Source organism: Orbicella faveolata, unplaced genomic scaffold (assembly GCF_042242905.1).
Source record: "Orbicella faveolata isolate gen_17 unplaced genomic scaffold, um_ofav_v1 contig_12, whole genome shotgun sequence".
Taxonomy (NCBI): domain Eukaryota; kingdom Metazoa; phylum Cnidaria; class Anthozoa; order Scleractinia; family Merulinidae; genus Orbicella; species Orbicella faveolata.
In genome coordinates, this window is record NW_028301539.1 from 20,272,501 (window position 1) to 20,296,094 (window position 23,594).

General features: G+C 38.9%; 1 protein-coding gene and 2 pseudogenes across 2 annotated transcripts; all 3 read left to right on the forward strand.

Moving 5' to 3' along the window:
- Positions 1–2,428: 2,428 nt before the first annotated feature.
- On the forward strand, positions 2,429–4,939 carry LOC149117072 (melatonin receptor type 1B-B-like; annotated as a pseudogene).
- A 1,884-nt stretch (positions 4,940–6,823) lies between these two features.
- Positions 6,824–11,029, forward strand: LOC149117073 (melatonin receptor type 1B-B-like). Its single transcript, XM_089282747.1, has 2 exons — positions 6,824–7,320; positions 8,702–11,029. The coding sequence occupies exon 2, from the start codon at positions 8,721–8,723 to the stop codon at positions 9,948–9,950; it is 1,230 nt and encodes a 409-aa protein (XP_089138873.1). The 5' UTR covers positions 6,824–7,320; positions 8,702–8,720; the 3' UTR covers positions 9,951–11,029.
- Positions 11,030–17,236: 6,207 nt separating this feature from the next.
- On the forward strand, positions 17,237–22,539 carry LOC149117074 (neuropeptide Y receptor type 2-like; annotated as a pseudogene). Its single transcript, XR_016205551.1, has 2 exons — positions 17,237–17,403; positions 20,134–22,539. The product of XR_016205551.1 is annotated as a neuropeptide Y receptor type 2-like (transcript).
- Positions 22,540–23,594: the final 1,055 nt, after the last annotated feature.

Sequence of the window (23,594 nt, forward strand, 5' to 3'; positions counted from 1 at the left end):
GGAAAAAAGTGCAGGCTATTTTAAAACTCTCTTTTCTTATTATATCCACTTTCAATTTCTAATACATGGTAGATCATTTAAAATTTGTTAAATACTTCATTAATCGTATTTTTCTAAGAAGGAGAATAATACATGACAGAGTTGCATTGCATAATACATTTGAGATCATAAAGAGCATCAAGATTCAAGATTCACAAGTTTTCTCTCAATCCACTAAGAGAAAGGTTATTTTCATCATGTGTATTTATTTAGACGTGCAATCAGTAAGGAACGTCCCTGAAATATACGTGTTGGATAGAAAAACGGTCAGCGTAGTCAAATAGATTAATAGGCAGCGCGTGATCCGCTATCCCTACTGTTTTACGCGGCAATTTTACTGTTTTCCATCAAACTTTCAGAGCAGATGGCATGTACTAAATTAGACTGAGGTAACTGAGGCCCTATAAAAAGACTTCCAAAGGCGGTACGGCTTAGTTACTGAGACTTTTGTAGTTCGCGCTGCTTGCATCCAGGAAAAGTGCAATTAGGAACATTGTAGGGTAAGCAATTTTCAGGTTTAATTTACAAAAACGTACCCATTCTTGTCGTGCGCTAGCCATATGCAACAAACTTGTACTATAATGTAGTCTAAACAACCCTAAAAAATATCCACAAGGACAAACTTAAGTGCTTTTTTTTTGTCGCAACATTTAAAATCGTTTTTAAAACTGACAATCTGCGAAAAATCAACAATGACTGCTTTTTTAGACACCTTTATCACCACCCATTTTTATGAAAAGGCTCGCAGTAGCTAAGAGTGTGGGTGACCAGGTGTAACCAATCAGAGCCACGATTACAACCAAGTGACAAACAACAACCAATCACAAAGCCGGATGTATAATTAGGCGTCCAAAGTAATTTACTGCTTAAGCCTTTTAATTCCCTGAGGAACATAGGGCCGCAAAGTAATTTACACCGAAGAATAAATAAGACGCCATATATTGATGTATTCCGAATAACAGAGAATTGATTCCTGTCAACAGCTGCAGTGCTGTATTATCACACAAAACATTTAATACGATCAACCAAAGACTGTATGTGTGATCTCAATTATGCACGAAGGTGCAGTTTGGAAAACTGGTTGAGAAGAAGGCGATTAGTTATTAGTGGCAAAGCAGTTTGGTTAACAAGCTCTGTTGTGAGTACAACTCTGCTGATTCTTGATTCAGAATTTCATGAACACGAACTGCGTTTTACCCTAGCGCTGTCTAAAAAATTTAAAATCTAATAGAAGTTATGGATTAAAGGGCGAAATTAAGACTTTCGAAAATAATTCAGTCCAATCGACATTACAAAAAGAAAAAACACTAATTTATCCTGGCGTTTTTGACGTACAGTTACTTGAAATTTTCCTTCACGGAGGGAAGATCATTTGATGAAGATTTTGCACTTTGTTTTGGAAGGAAGAATCGCAACTTGAAAAACTTTGACAAGTGAATTATAGGGTGAATGACGTCCACAAGAAGTATTTTTTTAAAAAAATTATTACATAGTTTTCTAAGCTAATCTTAAATATAAAAAGAGCTCAGTTTTGTATTTTCCGACTGACCCTGAATTCCAAATATTGTTTTTATCTCCATAAAAGACGCTTTTAGTCTCCCGATTTTTAAGACTTTTAATTAAAACTACGTATTCTCCGAAACCTACTCAGAAAATAAATGTGTGTGGTAGATCGATTCAGATTGGGACTTTCACAGACGTGAGACTATTTCATCAAGTTTAGAAAAAACTTAAAATTAATCGATTTAGATTGGGACTTTCACAGACGTGAGACTATTTCATCAAGTTTAGAAAAAACTTAAAATTAATCGATTTAGATTGGGACTTTCACAGACGTGAGACTATTTCATCGAGTTTAGAAAAAACTTAAAATTAATCGATTTAGATTGGGACTTTCACAGACGTGAGACTATTTTATCAACTTTAGATAAAAATGAAAATTACTCTTCTTTATTGGGTTTGTGAGGCGCTGTTAATAATCACGAGAGAAGAAAATTATTTTGATGGATATTTCACTCGTCTCTTAGATAGAGTCAGGATGATATCTTAACCTTTCTTCAACGCGAGAGTTTGTTTCATTTTTAATTAATTAATCTACAGCACGAATTTACAAAAACCAAAGATGCAAACAATGAAGTAAAGAGATTCACTTTGCTATTTATGTAACTCGATGGAAATGGACAAATAATATTTCTCGTGAGGACTTAGCGCAGGGAAAACAAGAAGTCTTTCAGTTGAAGACACAATTATCATCGGCACAAATGAATGAAACACAAGAAGTCGTTCAGTTAGAGACACAATTATAACTAGTACAAATGCATGTGTTTATCGATAAAACAACGGAATCTACTAAAAATAACTTAAGAGAGATCTAACTTGCCTTGGAAATAAGGTCTGAATGGGCATGAACTCTCTTTGACTTCACCCGCTCTTGGCGCTGAGTCATGTCTAAACCTTTCATCCCTCTACGGAGCCGAAAATCATGAGTTACGGTGGGAGACTCTTGCAATATCACGAAGAGTTGCCCTGTAATTTTAGTGCATTTTTAATATGTTTTCTCCTAGAGTGAAATTATTTCCCAGTTTGCACGAAATCGTGTTCCTCTCACAGATAAACAACACAGAAATAACCACGGACGACATTAATATTAATGGAACGCTCAGCACTCCTTTGGAAAATACCACGACTGACAACGTCACCCAAGCATCGGGGTTGCACGAATACCTCCACCAGCCTCTCGGAGCCCTAATGTTCCAAATAACTTTGTGGTCAACCATTGTATTCCTAGGTGTGGTTAGTAATCTCTTGGTATGCTTCGTGATCCTTAGCCAGGCCAAGATGAAGACTTCCATGAACTATTACTTGCTGAGCTTGACCATAGCGGATCTGGGGGTACTACTTATCATCTACCCCATGGTACTGTTGAAATACCTCTACCCATTTCGCTGGTTGTTAGGGAAACACGCTTGTCATTACCTGTATCCTACCGTGGAGGTATTCTTCGGAGCCTCCATCTGGTCGATTACGGCCATTGCTATCGAGAGATATCGGAACATAGTGGGCGCCAAACGTTACCAGATCAAGCACAGATCTCGGGTGAGCACTTTTGTGGTTATTGGCGTGGTGCGGTTGGCGTCGTTTGTAGTTTCATCCGTTCCTCTGTACCCGGTTACGCATTACAATCCGACTCTGCAAATCTGCGGCCCACTTATGTCAAAGTTGTTATTCCAGTCTTACTAATAGTTCTCATCGTCGTCTGGTATGCACTTCCTCTGGTTGTCATAGCATTTACATATGTCAGGATCAAAAAACGAGTACTTCAAAGTGTTGCCTTCCGAACCTCGATGTCAGAGTACGATGATGGAGATCAAGCAGTCTTGTCGCAAGCTCCATCAAACAAAGAAAGAAGCGACAAAAGAATCTGGCAACAAAGCAACAAGACAACGAGAATTCTTACGCCTCTGGTAATTTTGTTCGCCGTGGTAATGTTTCCCTTGAACAGTTTTCGTGTGGTGGTACTGATTATGCCAGAATACTGGAAGAAGCCTTACTACAACCTGATCATAGGCCAGCTTATAATGTTCATTATGATCAACTCGTCTGCTAATCCACTGGTGTACTTCATCATGAGTAAAGAGTTCAAAGATGCATTCAAGAAAATCTTCACGAGTCTGAAGAAAAAAAAAGAACTTTTTCAAACAGATCAGTGGTAAAAGCAAATCCTCGGGGAGGACCTCACCTTCATTCCTAGAAGGCGTATTGGGTGACAGAGAAGAGAACCAAGGAGGAGCGAACAATAGCAGCAACGAGCCGCAGGCAGGGCTTGCCAATGGCAATATCCAGATTATCTCTGGTGTGTGATGGTAATGGGCCAGACCCTGGAATGTCTGGATTTCCTAAACTCCGAACTTTTACTCACATTTCTTATTATATATTCTTATTAATTCATCCGGATAACTGAATATTATTTATACCGCATAGCGATTGTAACGGTCAGACAGGGAGGCGTGGTATTGTTGTGACGAGCAAGAACCTTTTTCTCCGTGGCCTATCTGATTTTAGTACAGTTCTATTAGTATACTAATGCATATGCTGCAAGCTGATTGGCTCAGCTAGTCGTATACTATTAGCCATTAGAGTGCAGTGGTTGTCGGTTGTCCACAACATACGATGTTTTTATCGTTTTCCGAGGTTTAGGAAGAAAGTTTAGATGTAAATGGATAATTGAATTCCTGAGAAGACTAAAAGAAGGACATTGAAATTATTGAAACAATGGGTGGTACAGGACATGCAAGTGGGCTGGAGTCTTTGGTCAAATTTGTAAATATGGTTATTCAAAATATACAATCGCTGCTTTTATTTCCATTCATCTTGATAACTGAAAATTACTATATCCTTATCTATGATACCCGAAAATAACGCAACAACTGGGACCTAGGACAACGCGCTCATTGGAAACCATACCATACTTTAAATATGTTTGGAGTCTGTGTAAGTAGCATCTTCTCTACATGTTCTACGTTTATTTTAAGAAATACAAACTGGAGATATTGTTACATTTAGTATCCAGTGGTACGTTATCCAAAAGATTACTCTTCGTAAGATGGCGACTTTGCCGTAATCATTTATGTGTCAACTGCTTTTAAAGGTAAAACAATCATTCTTTGGATAACCTTAAGTGTTTTGCAAAAATATATATTGTACATGTATATATACGAAGTTCTCTTCCACCACGCGTGTGTTGACAGATCAACTGAGCCAGTGGAAACACTGGACGCATGTACCAAGGTTAAGTAACTTGACCTTAGTAACTTTTTACCTTGTTACAAGCTCAAATGTAAACACCACATAAGGGTAGGAAAGTATTTATCTGTAAATAAAATATACAGATCATGAACAAGATGTGAGCGCTATATTCATTTGCAACTTGTTTAGTGCGGTGCACCTTATATTATATAATTAACAAATAAAGAAGCCTAAGCCGTGTATTACACCGTGAAATAGCCTGCGTAGCAAGCGTTTCTTTGGGGCTCAGGAGCAAAGAATTACAGCGCGAAAAATGGAGCAAGCAAAAGAGGGGCAGGGGAGGGAAAGGAAGGAAGAAAATAACGTCTTCCCCTCCCCCACCCCCCTCTTTCCTGTTTTTTGCTCTCGCCCCATTCAAAACACCGAAGTCTTTTTTTGCTTCCAAACCCCACGGAAAGGCTTCCTACGCAAGCTAACTGTGATAAAACGCGACGGGCATTTGAGAACACGAGAGAAATGAAGAAAACACGAGCCGCAGGAGAGTGTTTTCTACATTTCTCGAGTGTTCTCAAATATAATGTCCGGAGTGTTTTATCACAGTGTAATACACGGCTTTGGTTTCTTCATTTGCTTTATGATATAGAGGTAATGTCGCGAAAGACAATAAAACACGCTTTTTCTATGTTTTATACTCTGATAAAGCATAGGTTTTTGACCAATCAGAGCGCGCGCAGGGTCCTATCTGTATTATAAATAACGTTTCCATATATCGTGCGCTCTGCTTGGCTGAAACAGCGTGCTTTATCGGAGTACAGAGGCATGGTGAGGGTTACCCGTCGTTTAGCCCCCAAATCGATTTGCCAAATTTGACCCAAATGAAACGTCTTCTTTGACTCAAAGAAACGCAACGGAAATTATCTATTTCTCTACAGTAAACATAGCTTCATGGAGGCCATTGGTAACAACGCCAATGTTAAAACTGCACTAAAATAACAGGTTTTGCTAGATGCCGACAAAACACGTAGCGAAATAAACAAATTCTCAACCAGCAAATGCGTCGGTAGAAGACATTATATTTGTTACGAAGGCAGAAATTATACTTTGTATATGTAATCGCATGGGCCCGAGCGTAATTAAAGATTAATTTCACGCAGGAGATTTCACGCGTATTTTCAAAGTTTTCACAAAATTGCCCGAGTCGCGGAGCAACCAGGGCAATTTGGAAAACTTTGAAAGTACGAGTGAAATTAATCCTTAATTGCCCGAGCGCACTTGCGATTACTTGTTTATCACATAAAGGGCAAAATTCTGTACAATGGAAAACTTCCAAGGTCTTGCCGTCGCGTAAACAGGTTTACTGGTTGTCATTAAAGAACAGGCTAGCAGTAGAACGGGGAAAGCCTACTATAATAGTAAGTAAAACACAGCAAGTTCAATTCATTCAAAGCAATCTTTTTACAAATAAAACTTTAAGATACCTAATTTTATTCACCTGTTTTGCGAAGCTTGCGACAGTGTGAAACTACTTCATCGATCGATGAAAGACGTAAACAAGTGTACAAACGAGCACTAATAACTTCTTGAATCCAAAACTCTTCTTTCCACCGCCAAAACTTAACGTACCTACAAAATTTACGCTTTTTTTTTTCTTTACACCGATAAGGTGACCTGTGATATTAATAAGGCCACCCGAAGCAAAACGAAGAAATTACATAACAGAGCTGCATTGCGGTGTAATACATTTGAGATCATAAAGAGCACCAAGATTCAAGATTCACAAGTTTTCTCTCAATCCATTAAGACAAAGGTTATTTTCATCTTATATATCTATTTAGACGTGCAATTAGTGAGACACGTCCCTGAAATATACGTCTTGGATAGAAAAAACGGTCAGCGTTGTCAAATAAATTAATAGGCGGCGCGTGATCCGCTATCCCTACTGTTTTACGCGGCAATTTTACAGTTGTCCATCAAAAGGTACCCATTTTTCTCGTGCGCTAGCCATATACAGCAAACTTGTACTGTGATGTAGTCTAAGCGGCCCTAAAAAATATCCGCAAGGACCGCTCTAAGTTTGTTTTTTCGCAGCATTTAAAATCGTTTTCAAAACTGACAATCTCCGAAAAATCAACAATGACTGCTTTTTTAGACACCTTTACCATTATTCATTTTTATGAAAAGGCTCTTAACAAGGTTTGCAGTAGCTAAGGGTGTAGGTAACCAGGTGTAACCAATCAGAGCCAGGATTACAACCAAGTGACAAACAATAACCAATCAAAGCCGGATGTATAATTAGGCGTCCAAAGTAATTTACACCGAAGAATGAATAAGACGTCATTTATTGGTGTGTTCCGAATAACAGAGAATTGATTCCTGTCGACAGTGCCGTGATTATCGCACGTAAAATTTAATGCGATCAACCAAACCCTGCATTTAGCGATCTCAATTATGCATGAAGGTGCAGTTGGGAAAGCTGTCCGAGAGTAAGGCGATTTAGTTATCAGTGGCAAAGCAGTTTGGTTAACAAGCTCTGTTGTGAGTACAACTCTGCTGATTCTTAATTCAGAATTTCATGAACACGAACTGCGTTTTAACCTAGCACTGTCTAAAACATTTAAATTTAAATTTAAAATCTAATAGAAGTTATGAATGAAAGGGAGAAATTAAGTATTTCGAAATATTCAGTCAAAGCGACGTTAAGAAAAAAAAAATTTATCCTGGAGTTTTGAACCGCAGTTACTTGTAATTTTCCTTCACGGAGGGAAGATCTTTTGATGTAGATTTTACACTTTGTTTTGGAAGGAAGAACCGCAACTTGAGAAACCTTGACAAGTAAATTATAGGGTGAATGACGTCCACAAGAAGTGTTTTTTTAAAATATTATTACATAGTTTTCTAAGCTAATTTTAAATATAAAAAGAGCTCAGTTTTGTATTTTCCGACTGACCCTGAATTCCAAATATTGTTTTTATCTCCATAAAAGACGCTTTTAGTCTCCCGATATTAAAGACTCTTAATTAAAACTACATATTCTCCGAAACCTGCTGAAAAAATGAATGTGCGTGGTAGATCGATTTAGATTAGAACTTTCACAGACGTGAGACTATTTCATCAACTTTAGGTAAAAATGAAAATTAGTCTTCTTTAATGGGTTTGTGAGGCGCTGTTAATAATCACGAGAGAAGAAAATTATTTTGATGGATATTTTACTCGTGTCTTAGATAGGATCAGGATGATATCTTAACCTTTCTTCAACACGAGAGTTTGTTTCATTTTCTAAAGTGAACTAACTATCCCAGTGAGCCTGAAACGTTTAACTTAAACCAATTTCCTCTGCTGCGGGAACGCTATTGGGTTTGTTTGCCTTTGAGAAACAAACGACAATCATTTCAATAATTATCTAAAACACGAATTTGCAAAAACCAAAGATGCAAACAATGAAGTAAAGAGATTCACTTTGCTATTTATGTAACTCGATGGAAATGGACAAATAATATTTCTCGTGAGCACTTAGTGCAGGGAAAACAAGCAATCGTTCAGTTGAAGACACAATTATCATCTGCACAAATGAATGGAACACAAGAGGTCGTTCAGTTAGAGACACAATTATAACTAGTACAAATACATGTGTTTATCGATAAAACAATTGAATCTACTAAATATAACTCAAGAGAGATCTAACTTACCTTGGGAATAAGGTTTGAATGGGCATGAATTCTCTATAACTTCACCCGCTCTTGACACTGAGTCATGTCTAAACCTTTCATCCCTGTGGGGAGATGAAGACCATGAGTTACGGTGGAAGACTCCTGCAATATCCAGAAGAGTTGCCCTGTAATTATAGTGCTTGTTTAATGTGTTTTCTCCTAGTAAAAAATTATTTTCCAGTTTTAACAAAATCGTGCTCCTCTCACAGAACAACACAAGAAATAATCATGGACGACATTCATATTAACGGAACACTCAGCACTCCTTTGGAAAATACCACGACTGACAACGTCACCCAAGCATCGGGGTTGCCCGAATACCTCCACCAGCCTCTCGGAGCCCTAGTGTTCCAAATAACTTTGTGGTCAACCATTGTATTCCTAGGTGTGCTTGGTAATCTCTTGGTATGCTTCGTGATCCTTAGCCAGGCCAAGATGAAGACTTCCATGAACTATTACTTGCTGAGCTTGGCCATAGCGGATCTGGGGGTATTACTTACGATCTATCCTTTGGTACTGTTGAAATACCTCTCCCCGTTTCGCTGGTTGTTAGGGAAACACGCTTGTCATTACCTGTATCCTACCGTGGAGGTATTCTTCGGAGCCTCCATCTGGTCGATTACAGCCATCGCCATCGAGAGATATCGGAACATAGTGGGCGCCAAACGTTACCAGATCAAGCACAGATCTCGACTGAGCACTTTCGTGGTTATTGGCGTGGTGTGGTTGGCGTCGTTTGTAGTTTCATCCGTTCCTCTGTACCCGGTTATGCATTACAATCCGACTCTGCAAATCTGCGGCCCACTTATGTCAAAGTTGTTATTCCAGTCTTACTCAATAGTTCTCATCGTCGTCTGGTATGCACTTCCTCTGGTTGTCATAGCATTTACATATGTCAGGATCAAAAAACGAGTACTTCAAAGTGTTGCCTTCCGAACCTCGATGTCACAGTACGATGATGCAGATCAAGCAGTCTTGTCGCAAGCTCCATCAAACAAAGAAAGAAGCGACAAAAGAATCTGGCAACAAAGCAACAAGACAACGAGAATTCTTACGCCTCTGGTAATTTTGTTCGCCGTGGTAATGTTTCCCTTGAACGCCCTTCGTGTGGTGGTACTGATTATGCCAGAATACTGGAAGAAGCCTTACTACAATCTGATCATAGGCCAGCTTATAATGTTCATTATGATCAACTCGTCTGCTAATCCACTGGTGTACTTCATCATGAGTAAAGAGTTCAAAGATGCATTCAAGAAAATCTTGACTAGTCTGAAGAACAAGAAGAACTTTTTCAAACAGATCAGTGGTAAAAGCAAATCCTCGTGGAGGACCTCACCTTTATTCCTAGAAGCCGTATTGGGTGACAGAGAAGAGAATCAAGGAGGAGCGAACAATAGCAGCAACGAGCCGCAGGCAGGGCTTGGCAATGGCAATATCCAGATTGTCACTGGCGTGTGATGGAAATTTGCCAAACCCCAGAATGTCTAGATTGCCTAAACTCTGAACTTTTTCTCACATTTCTTATTACATATTTTTTTAATTCATCCGGATAACTGAATATTATTATTCATGTCGCATAGCGATTGCAACTGTCAGATAGGGAGGCCTGGGGTTGTTGTGAGGAGCAAGAACCTCTTTCTCCGTGGTCTATCTGATTTTAGTACAATTCTACTAGTATAGTAATGCAGACGCTGCAAGCTGATTGGCTGAGCTACTAGTATACTATCAGTGATTAGAGTGCAGTTGCTGTCGGTTGTCCACAAAATGCGACGTTTTTATTGTTTTCCGGGATTTTGGAAGAAAGTTTAGATGTAAATGGATAATTAAACTCCTGAGAAGACTAAAAGAAGGACATTAGCGGTTTCTTGACTTTAAAAAGTTGAAGTTGAAAAAACGGGTGTTCCAGGACATGCAAGTGGGCTGGAGTTTTTGGTCAAATTTGTAAATATGGTTATTTAAAATATAGAAACGCTGCTTCTATTTCCATTCATCTGGATAACTGAAAATTACTTGATCTTTATCTATGATACTCGAAAATAGCGCAACAATTGGCACCTAGGACAACGCGCTCATTGGAAACCATACCATACTTTAAATATCTTTGCAGTCTGTGTAAGTAGCATCTTCTCTACATGTTCTACGTTTATTTTACGAAATACAAACTGGAGATATTGTTACATTTAGTATTCAGTGGTGTGTTATCTAAAAGATTACTCTTTGTAAGATGGTGACTTTGCTGTAATTATTCAATGATTACGACATCTGTCAACTGCTTTTAAGTGTAAAACAATCATTCTTTGGATAGCCTTAAGCGTTTTCCAAAAATACACATTGTACATGTATATATACGAAGTTCTCTTCCATCACGCGTGTGTTGACAGATCAACTTGAGCCAGTAGAAACTCTGGACGAAATTACCAAGGTTAAGTAACTTGGCCTTAATAACTTTTTACCTTGTTAAAAGCTCAAATGTTAACACCACATAAGGGGTAGGAAAGTATTTATCTGTAAATAAAATATACTGATTATGAACAAGATGTGAGGGCTATATTCATTTGCAACAGGAGCCATAATCGGGGACGGAGACCGTAAGTCTTGGGATCTGCACGCACCTATGATATGGGACAATTTTTCTATTTTTAGAACAAATTGCGCCATCCTGACGTCATATATCCGCGCGGATCCACCCACGTGTCGGGGGTTTTCGCGTGGATGTTGTCACGTTGCATGATCAAATGGTGAGAGTCGCAAGATCCTCTTGCAGATTTTTCACAGCGATGGCAGGGAATAAGGCAAGGAATTAGATCCAGGGCTCTTATATGTAGTTTTATGCTCTGAGCTGATGGAAAAGGTGAGTTTTTCAGGGTCGAAAACAAGACTTCAATTTCGCGCTGTGAATGAATAATATGTGCTCGCGCTAGTTGAACGCGTAAGCTTTTGCGTTTGTTCTGTAAAGAAAAGTTATGAAAGAAAACTCTTTACTCTGGTATCGAGTTAATTTGAGAGTTTCCCGAAACAATGCTTAATCATAACCAAACCCTGTTTTTGATAGTTTCTTATTGCTTCTGTTTGTTTGGCGAGTTTGCAAAAGTTTTTTAATTTAAAGGAAAGTCTGACGCGTACATAAGTAGCTCATTTGCATAGTGCAGCGCGTGCACTTTCAAATCCGAGTCGGTGTTTTCAATTGTCAACAAATCTTGACAAAGATTTCTTTCGTTGTCTTTTGCGCTGAGATGCTGCAACAATTTTCACCAACGCCAAAAGGTTACTAACATCATGTGTTTTTCTTTAACACAGTGAAATTTTACACTGCGAAAATAAACTAGACAAGGAGTTTTGATAACTCGACCAAAGAAATCGAAATCGTTTTTCGAGTTGATCATAGAAAGCGTCATCGTAACTTTGCTGATAATTTCTGCTGTATTCACATACTTTCAGCTAAGCTTTTAATATGTTCTCAAACATTTATCAACCTTAAAGATATTTAAAAACTAGAGATATTATATGAGTTCAATGTACGTTTTCACACGAAAGTGGGGAAGTCCAGTTAGTCATGTTTTACTGACTGTACAAAACACGCATAGGCGGGCGCTCTTCTTCATCGACAACAGACAATTTATTGGATTTTTACATAAACAAAACTGAGCAGCATCTACAGACATAAAATTTCTTGTCACTTATTGCGCCTTGATAAAGCATCAAGCATCGCTTACAATTCGGGCGAAACTCAAACTTGCAATTGCTTTGTTTTACTTTTCGGTCGAGATAGACCTGGCGAAATCCTCGCAGGCGTGTGGCAAGAGGAGGGAAACTTTGAAGTCCTGAAACGGTGCTATATCCAAATATATCCAACTGGTTTCTTGCTGTGTCACGGTTATGGAAAAGCTGTTAATCTTCAACATATGTGAAACTTAGAGTGGAGTAATGTGGAGCTCTTGTAAAAGAAGCAGCGGAACATAACTTGGTCAGCGATATGAAGCGGAACATAACTAAATTCGGCACTGTGTTACTTCAATCAAACTGGAGCAGCTTACGACGAAAATACTAAGGCAAAATTCCAACAGACATGAACGTATTGATTTGTGGGCCAAAAACATCAAACCTTTCGGGAAATTTTGGACGCCATTTTCCAGCGCTATATCTGCAAAAATCCACGCAGCATGTACGCGTGTGTGTCGCACATGATGGCGCAATTTGTTCTAAAAATAGAAAAATTGTCCCATATCACAGGGACAGCATCAATACTAGAAATAGCGCGCGCTTACGGTCTCCGTCCCCGATTATGCCCCTGGGACTCTCGCTCTATTCAAAACACCGAAGCTTTTCTTTGCTTCCAAACCCCACGGAAACGCTTGCTCCGCAGGCTAACTGTGATAAAACACGACGGGTATTTGAGAACATTTGAGAAAACACGAGCCGCAGGAGAGTGTTTTCTACATTTCTCGAGTGTTCTCAAATATAATGTCCGGAGTGTCTTATCACAGTGTAATACACGGCTTAGGTTTCTTCATTTGCTTTATGATATAGAGGTAATGTGGCGAAAAACAATAAAACACGCTTTTTCTATGACCAATCAGAGCGCGCGCAGGGTCCTATCTATACTATAAATAACGTCTGCATATATCGTGCCCTCTGATTGGCTGAAACAGTGCGCTTTATCAGAGTACAGAGGCATGGTGAGGGTTACCCGTCGTTTAGCACTTAAGTCGATTTGACAAATCTGACCCAAATTATACGTCTTCTGTGACTCAGACAAACGCAACGGAAATTAGCTATTTGTCTGCAGTAAACATAGCTGCATGGAGGCCGTTGGTAACAACAGCAATGATAAACCTCCACAAAAATAACCAGTTTTGCTAGATGCCGACAAAAAACGTAGAGAAATAAACAAATTCTCAACCAGCAAGTGATTCGATAGAAGACATTATATTTGTTATGAAGGCAGAAATTATACTTTGTATATGTAATCGCATGGGCCCTCGGGCAATTAAGGATTAATTTCGCTTGTATTTTCAAAGTTTCACAAAATTGCCCGAGTCGCAGAGCGACGAGGGCAATTTGGAAAACTTTGAAAATACAAGTGAAATTAATTCTTAATTGCCCGAGCGCACTTGCGATTACTTGTTTATCAGATAAAGGGCAAAATTCTGTATAAAGGGAAACTTTCAAGGTCTTCCGGTCGCGTAAACAGGTTTGCTGGTTGTCATTAAAGAACAGGCTAGCAGTAGAACGGGGAAAGCCTACCATAATAGTAAGCAAAACACAGCAAGTTCAATTCACTCAAAGCAATTTCTTTACAAATGAAACTTTAAGCAATCTAATTTTATTCACGACCTGTTTTGCGAAGCTTGCCGACGGCGTGAAACTACTTCATCGATCCACATAAACAAGTGTCCAAACGAGCACTAATAACTCCTTGAATCCAAAACTCTCCTTTCCACCGCCAAAACTTAACGTACAAACAACATTTACGCTGTTTCTTTTTTTACACCGATAACGTGACCTGTGACACTAATAAGGCGACCCGAAGCAAGACGAAGAAATTACCTTTCAGTTTGTCAGCAATGAAGTTCTAACGGTAACTCTATGCTTCGTGTGACACCAGCCCCACTCAAACTTCTTTCAGGCTGCGAATTAATACATTTTTGGATGGAAAAATCCTTTGCTTTTCCACCAAAGACTGCACTTTGCCGTATGTCGATTTTCTTTCACGTAAAGATGAAATAATCGCGTTTAGATCAAACTCAGAAGCGATGCGTTTCTGAAATTCCTTTTCAAAACCCGTTTGAAGCGGGAAATCAACTTAATGCAGTTGTGCTCAGACAGTCAGCATCAAGTAATCATGCCCTCTTGATTACCAAAAGTGCCCTCGTAATTAAGAAAAAAAACATGCCCTTTGTCTCAGCCAATCAGCATTCAGTAACTCTGCGCATATATGACACAGATGTAAAACAGAAAACACTTATTCAGCTGTGTCTGCTTATGATGAGAAGCTTAATTTTTGTAAAAATGCTCAAAAAAGACTGCATGGAGTGTAGTAACGTTCGTTCGTTAAAAAGCGATCTACGGTCATCTCAGCGAAGTGAACGTCAACAATTACAACGCTTACCCGACGAGTGATCAGTTAAAAGCTTGCTCTGATATTCTCTCCTGTACTTGGAGCAGACCCAGTGGGAGCAACTTAGTCTTTCCAGCTTTGACGCTAGTTCGGACAATCTTGCAGCAAGCCGTAAATAACTGCAGCTCGTTTCAAATCCAGCTCCTCATTTCGTATTCCCGATGTGCAAGCTTTGAGCTCTTTGTTTCGTAATTTCCTTTGGAAAAGTGCACGTTTCCATGAGCCGCAATGTGGCCAGATTCCTCAGGACAAGAAATTTTAACTTTTGATCCTTATTTTGAAATTAAACTAAAAAGCGAAATCTGAAATGGTCGTTCTTATCTCGAAAGCCAATGGAAACCGAAAGTTTAGCTCAAGATCAATTTGTGCTCGACAGCTGCTGTCTGGTGAGCCGATCAAATTATTGGAACAATTCTAAAAAGGATTACGACTGGCCTATTTTAGCGTACGTTATCAGAGATCAGATCCACGCTGACGCCAAAAGTGGCGTCAGCGTGGACCACTCCACTCGCCACCCCTTCTGACGCCACTCCTCGTTTGGAAAGTAAAGTTTGGTTTGAAAATATTAGCTGAATGTGTGGGAAAATTAACGGATTCTTTATCATAAAACAAATAAAGACGCCTCGACTGTGCTCTGTTCTGTTGTAAAGCACTTAGGAAGCGGTAGAGTACTCATGAAGAAGGGAGAAAGTCTCGACTACCTTTCGTGTTAGTTTGGGTTTCCCCCTACACTTCCTTCGTGCTCTTCCGCTTCCTAAGTGCTTTACAACCGAACATAGCACAATCGAGGTTTCTTTATTTGTTAACTACAAATTAAAATATGAAGTAAAATAAATATGGGTTATTGACCAAGTGTGAGGTCAAGATGGCTGGATATTGGCCAATTTACATCTGGTTTTCACTGGCGTGGACAAGCGCCAACACAATAATTCTTGAAAGAATAAAAGATGCGAATGCAACCATAACACTACTGGAAAAATGACCTGAAAAAATTTCAGGCTCTGAACGGGATTCGAACCCACGACCTTTGCGTTACCGGTGCAATGCTCTACCAACTGAGCTATCAAAGCCACATGAGAGCGGTAGTGTGTGAGTTCGGCCCTATGTATATGTTCAGTGGACGTAATACTCGGCTCAAGCATATGAATTCCATGGTGATAGATGTCCAACAATAATTCTTATTTCACTGTATAGCAAAAACGGCCTTAACACAGGCATAAGCACAAGCGCAAGCACAAGCTCAAGGATCAAAATGTTTCCTTTGTTGTTGTGCTTGCGCTTATGTTTGCGTTTGCGCTGCAACAAGTGAAAACGAAATACCGCTAACACAAGCTCAAGGATATTTACCACACGTGGTTATGTTTGGCTAATACAAACATTGGATCCAGATTACCTCGCGCCTAAACAGTTTTCCAAAATGGAGGAAGGTTCGGATGAGTTTGCTTGTGCTTGTGTTTGCGTCGAATTTCGTTTTCACTTGAATCATCCCTATTGCTTACGTTTGTGCTTGCGCTTGTGCTTGCGCTTGTGCTTGCGCTTGTGCTTGCGCTTGTGCTTGCATCGCTGGTGAAAACCAGGCTTCAGCCTCAAGCCTAGTTGTAGGACAGGAGAGATGAAGGAAGAATTTGTAGTTTGCAGATTGATTTAAGGAAGAACAGAAAAAACAAAACAAAACAAAACACTGAAAAATAACTATAGCCATTTCGAGCCAGTATTGGTCTGACAGTAAATAATGTTTTATAGCCAAGATTGTTTCGTTCATATTGTTTTAGGGAAAGAACCATTCTTTCCCGCAGTGCATTTGAAACTTTTGAAAATACAACTGCAAACAGTACATGTGTGGACTTTGACATAAAGCCCGAGTTGGCACTTCTTCAAAGGAAGCTGAAACCGTCGAAAAAAACTACAGAGCTTTTAAAAGAAAGTATAAAAATTGCGATCTTTTACGGAATAGTGGCTTTACAAGCGTTGCTATGTGATCAATACCAGCAAGTAGAATTTGGCGAATTTTTTTATCAATTAATAATGATCATAAATTGATTGATTCATATTTTTTCATTTTTTTTTGCGAATGTCTCAGAAGCTTAAGAATTTTATTGAGTGATAAATGGTAAATTCGAAGATGGAATATTTCCAGGCGGAGCCTCTTACAGGGTCATCTGCAATTCTAAAACCGTTTGGTTTAACTGTTTCTCTAGGGACTCAGTCAGTCATAAATAGAGAACAATACTCCCAGTACTTGATTGGAAAAAATAGTGTGAGGAAAATAAGAAATTACTCAGGAAAAAGCAAGTGGTCCATCAATCTAGCTCTGTGAAAACGACACGAAAACACGTCAAACAGAAGTTTATCTATCAACAAAAACGCTTCGGATATTTTTTAAACGTCTACGTTATTCATTTTTTCGCGCTGCTGCGTGTTTCTCAGTGGTTTCAAAATCGTGTGTGACGACGTTTGTCTAAATCGAACACAGGGTTTTGTCCCCCTCCCGTCGACGATAAACTCTGGTGTACTGGTAATACTGCAATCAAATTGGCTGACCTTTTGTTTTTCTGAGAATCGTTGGATAACTTATAAGATAACACGCTGTCAAGCGAGCCATTACTTGTTGATAAATGAGTTATCATCTAGCCTCTGCTTTCTGACCTTCCCAAGCAACGTTTGCAACGTCAGTTATCAGACTTAAAGTCGGGAGACAACAGCCGTCATTCTTTCATTCATCAAATGATTTCCGCGAAGAATTGAAGAACTTCCTCGCCTATTTCGACTAGAAAGCGTTTCCAACGGACAGAGGTATGATAGTTTCTTTTAAGCCAGTGATAGATGTTTTTAAATGTTCCCTCCATTAGTTTGTCGATGAACGCCACGTTTCGTTCAGATTATCACTGAAATCTACGTTGACGAGCGACGCGTGTTTCGTTTGTAGTAATCTCTTGGTCCATTTCATGGAAATTTCGCCGAAAAAAAGTGCAGGCTATTTTAAAACTCTCTTTTCTTATCATATCCACTTTCAATTTCTAATACATGGTAAATCATTTAAAATTTGTTAAATACTTCATTAATCGTATTTTTCTAAGAAGGTGAATAATACATAACAGAGTTGCATTGCGTAATACATTTGAGATCATAAAGAGCATCAAGATTCAAGATTCACAAGTTTTCTCTCAATCCACTAAGAGAAAGGTTGTTTTCATCTTGTGTATTTATTTAGACGTGCAATTAGTAAGACACGTCCCTGAAATATACGTGTTGGATAGAAAAACGGTCAGCGTAGTCAAATAGATTAATAGGCGGCGCGTGATCCGCTATACCTACTGTTTCACGCGGCAATTTTACTGTTGTCCATCAAAGGTCAGGGCAGATGGCATGTACTAAATTAGATTGAAGTAACTGAGGTCCTATAAAAAGACTTCCAAAGGCGGTACGGTTTAGTTACTGAGACTTTTGTAGCTCGCGCTGCTTACATCCAGGGAAAAGTGCAATTAGGGAACATTGTAGGGTAAGCATGATTTTTAAGTTTAATTTACAAAAACGTACCCATTTTTGTCGTGCGCTAGCCATATGCAACAAACTTGTACTATCTGTAGTCTAAGCGGCCCTAAAAAATATCCACAAGGACCGCTCTAAGTGTGTTTTTTTTTCCGCAGCATTTAAAATCGTTTTCAAAACTGACAATCCCCGAAAAATCAACAATGACTGCTTTTTTAGACACCTTTATCATCACTCATTTTTATGAAAAGGATCTTAACAAGGTTCGCAGTAGCTAAGAGTGTTGGTAGCCAGGTGTAACCAATCAGAGCCAGGATTACAACCAAGTGACAAACAATAACCAATCACAAGGCCGGATGTATAATTAGGCGCCCTAAGTAATTTACACCGAAGAATAAATAAGACGCCATTTATTGGTGTATTCCGAATAACAGAGAATTGATTCCCGTCAATAGCTGCAGTGCTGTGATTATCACACAAAACATTTAATGCGATCAACCAAAGACTGTATTTAGTAAACTCACTTATGCATGAAGGTGCAGTTGGGAAAGCTGTTTGAGACAAGGCGATTAGATATCAGTGGCAAAGCAGTTTGGTTAACAAGTTCTGTTGTGAGTACAACTCTGTTGATTCTTAATTCAGAATTTCATGAACAAGAACTGCGTTTTAACCTAGCGCTGTCTAAAAATTTAAAATCTAATAGAAGTTATGGATTAAAGGGCGAAATTAAGACTTTCGAAAATAATTCAGTCAAAGCGACATTAAGAAAAAAAACACTAATTTATCCTGGAGTTTCTGAAGTGCAGTTACTTGTAATTTTCTTTCACGGAGGGAAGATCTTTTGATGAAGATTTTACACTTTGTTTTGGAAGGAAGAATCGCAAATTGAAAAACTTTGACAAGTAAATTATAGCGTGAATGACGTCCACAAGAACTATTTTTTTAACAAAATTATTACATAGTTTTCGAAGCTAATTTTAACTATAAAAACCCTGAATTCCAAATATTGTTTTTATCTCGAGAAACAGAACGCTTTTAGTCTCACAAAATCAAAGACTTTTAATTAAAACTAGGTATTCTCCGACACCTGCTGAGAAAATGAATGTGTGTGGTAGATCGATTCAGATTGGGACTTTCACAGACGTGAGACTATTTCATCTACTTTAGAAATAAATTAAAATTAATCGATTTAGATTGGGATTTTCACAGACGTCATACTATTTCATCAACTTTAGATAAAAATGAAAATTATTCTTTTCTAATTGGTTTGTGAGGCGCTGTTAATAATCACGAGAGAAGAAAATTATTTTGATGGATATTTCACTCGTCTCTTAGATAGAGTCAGGATGATATCTTAACCTTTCTTCAAAACGAGAGTTTGTTTCATTTTCTAAAGTGTACTAACTATCCCAGTGAGCCTAAAACGTTTAACTGAAACCAATTTCCTGTGGTAGGGAAGGCTATTGGGTTTGATTGCTTTTGAGAACGCGAAACGAACCACAATCATTGCAATCATTATCTACAGCACGAATTTACAAAACCAAAGATCCAAACAATGAAGTAAAGAGATTCACTTTGCTATTTATGTAACTCGATGGAAATGGACAAATAATATTTTTCGTGAGGACTTAGTGCAGGGAAAACAAGAAGTCGTTCAGTTGAAGACACAATTATCATCGAAACAAATGAGTGGAACACAAGAAGTCGTTCAGTTAGAGACACAATTATAACTAGTACAAATGCATGTGTTTATCGATAAAACAACGGAATCTACTAAATATAACTTAAGAGAGATCTAACTTACCTTAGAAATAAGGTCTAAATGGGCTTGAACTCTCTTTGTCTTCACCCGCTCTTGACGCTGAGTCATGTCTAAACCTTTCATCCCTGTAGGGAGCCGAAGACCATGAGTTACGGTGGAAGACTCCTGAAATATCCAGAAGAGTTGCCCTGTAATTTTAGTGCATTTTTAATGTGTTTTCTCCTAGTGTAAAATTATTTCCCAGTTTTAACGAAATCGTGTTCCTCTCACAGATAAACAACACTAAAAATAACCATGGACGACATTAATAGTAACGGAACACTCAGCACTCCTTTGGAAAATACCACGACTGACAACGTCACCCAAGCATCGGGTTTGCCCGAATACCTACACCAGCCTCTCGGAGCCCTAGTGTTCCAAATAACTTTGTGGTCAACCATTGTATTCCTAGGTGTGCTTGGTAATCTCTTGGTATGCTTCGTGATCCTTAGCCAGGCCAAGATGAAGACTTCCATGAACTATTACTTGCTGAGCTTGGCCATAGCGGATCTGGGGATACTTCTTACCATGTATCCTTTGGTACTGTTGAAATACCTCTACCCATTTCGCTGGTTGTTAGGGAAACATGCTTGTCATTACCTGTATCCTACCGTGGAGGTATTCTTCGGAGCCTCCATCTGGTCGATTACGGCCATTGCCATCGAGAGATATCGGAATATAGTGGGCGCCAAACGTTACCAGATCAAGCACAGATCTCGATTGGGAACTTTCATGGTTATTGGCGTGGTGTGGTTGGCGTCGTTTCTAGTTTCATCCGTTCCTATGTACCCGGTTATGTAGTACAATCCGACTATGCAAATCTGCGGCCCAGTTATGTCAAAGTTGTTATTCCAGTCTTACTCAATAGTTCTCATCGTCGTCTGGTATGCACTTCCTCTGGTTGTCATAGCATTTACATATGTCAGGATCAAAAAACGAGTACTTCAAAGTGTTGCCTTCCGAACCTCGATGTCACAGTACGATGATGCAGATCAAGCAGTCTTGTCGCAAGCTCCATCAAACAAAGAAAGAAGCGACAAAAGAATCTGGCGTCAAAGCAACAAGACAACGAGAATTCTTACACCTCTGGTAATTTTGTTCGCCGTGGTAATGTTTCCGTTGAACGCTTTTCGAGTGGTGGCACTGATTATGCCAGAATACTGGAAGAAGCCTTACTACAATCTGATCATAGGCCAGCTTATAATGTTCATTATGATCAACTCGTCTGCTAATCCACTGGTGTACTTCATCATGAGTAAAGAGTTCAAAGATGCATTCAAGAAAATCTTCACGAGTCAGAAGAAAAAAAAGAACTTTTTCAAACAGATCAGTGGTAAAAGCAAATCCTCGAGGAGAACCTCACGTTTATTCCTACAAGCCGCTTTGTGTGACAGAGAAGAGAACCAAGGAGGAGCGAACAATAGCAGCAAGGAGCCGCAGGCAGGGCTTGGCAATGGCAATATCCAGATTGTCACTGGTGTGTGATGGTAATTTGCCAAACCCCAGAATGCCTTGATTTCTTAAACTCGGAACTTTTTCTCACATTTCTTATTACATATTCTTATTAATTCGTCTGCATAACTGAATATTATCTATGCTGCATAGCGATTGTAACGGTCAGACAGGGAAGCCTGGGGTTGTTGTGAGGAGCTAGAACCTTTCTCTCCGTGGTCTATCTGATTTTAGGACAATTCTACTAGTATACTAATGCAAATGCTGCAAGCTGATTGGCTGAGCTACTCGTATACTATCAGACATTAGAGTGCAGTGGTTGTCGGTTGTCCACAAAATACGACGTTTTTGTCGTTTTCCGAGGTTTTGGAAGAAATTTTAGAAGTAAATGGATAATTAAATTCCTGAGAAGACTAAAAGAAGGACATTGAAATTATTGAAACAACGGGTGGTACAGGACATGCAAGTGGGCTGGAGTCTTTGGTCAAATTTGTAAATATGGTTATTTAAAATATACAAACGCTGCTTTTATTTCCATTCATCTGGATAACTGAAAATGAGTTGATCCTTATCTATGATACTCGAAAATAACGCAAGAATTGAGGCCTGAGACAACGCGCTCATTGGAAACAATACCATACTTTAAATATCTTTGCAGTCTGTGTAAGTAGCATCTTCTCTACATGTTCTACGTTTACTTTAAGAAACAAAAACTGGAGATATTGTTACATTTAGTATTCAGTGGCACATTATCCAAAAGATTACTCTTTGTAAGATGGCGACTTTACCGTAATCATTTATGTGTCAACTGCTTTTGAAGGTAAAACAATCATTCTTTGGATAACCTTAAGCGTTTTGCAAAAATATATATTGTACTTGTATATATACGAAGTTCTCTTCCACCACGCGTGTGTTGACAGATCAACTTGAGCCAGTGCAAACACTGGACGAATTTACCAAGGTTAGGTAATTAACTTGACCTTAGTAACTTTTTACCTTGTTACAAGCTCAAATGTAAACACCACATGAGGGTAGGAAAGTATTTATCTGTAAATAAAATATGCTGACTGTGAACAAGATGCGGGGGCTATATTCATTCGCATCTTATTTAGTGGGGTGCACGTTATATTATATAATTAACAAATAAAGAAGCCTAAGCCGTGTATTACACTGCGATAAAACACGACGGGCATTTGAGAACACGAGAGAAATGTAGAAAACACGAGCCGCAGGCTGGTGTTTTCGACATTTTTCGAGTGTTCTCAAATGTCCGGAGCGTTCTTTTTTTTCTCACAGTGTGATATACGGCTTAGGTTTCTTCATTTGCTTTATGATATAGAGGTAATGTGCCGAAAAACAATAAAACACGCTTTTTCTATGTTTTATACTCTGATAAAACATAGGTTTTTGACCAATCAGAGCGCGCGCAGGGTCCTATCTATACTATAAATAACGTTTGCATATATCGTGCGCACTGATTGGCTAAAACAGTGTGCTTTATCAGAGTACAGGTGCACGGTGAGGGTTACCCGTCGTTTAGCCCTTAAGTCGATTTGACAAATCTGACCCAAATTAAATGTCTTCTGTGACTCAGACAAACGCAACGGAAATTAGCTATTTGTCTGCAGTCATAGCTGCATGGAGGCCATTGGTAACAACGGCAATGATAAACCTCCACTAAAATAACCAGTTTTGCTAGATGCCGACAAAACACGTAGAGAAATAAACAAATTCTCAACTAGCAAATGCTTCGATAGAAGACATTACATTTGTTATGAAGGCAGAAATTATACTTTGTATATGTAATCACATGGGCCCTCGGGCAATTAATGATTAATTTCGCTTGTATTTTCAAAGTTTTCACAAAATTGCCCGAGTCGCGGAGCGACGAGGGGAATTTGGAAACCTTTGAAAATACAAGTGAAATTAATTCTTAATTGCCCGAGTGCACTTACGATTACTTGTTTATCACATAAAGGGCAAAATTCTGTACAAAGGGAAACTTTCAAGGTCTTCCGGTCGCGTAAACAGGTTTGCTGGTTGTCATTAAAGAACAGGCTAGCAGTAGAACGGGGAAAGTCTACTATAATAGTAAGCAAAACGCAGCAAGTTCAATTCACTCAAAGCAATTTCTTTACAAATAAAACTTTATTAAGCAATCTAATTTTATTCACGACCTGTTTTGCGAAGCCTGCAACGGTGTAAAACTACTTCATCGATCCACATAAACAAGTGTCCAAAC

Excerpts from the sequence above, each read along its gene's own strand:
- LOC149117073 (XM_089282747.1), top strand. The coding sequence starts at position 8,721 with ATGGACGACATTCATATTAACGGAACACTCAGCACTCCTTTGGAAAAT.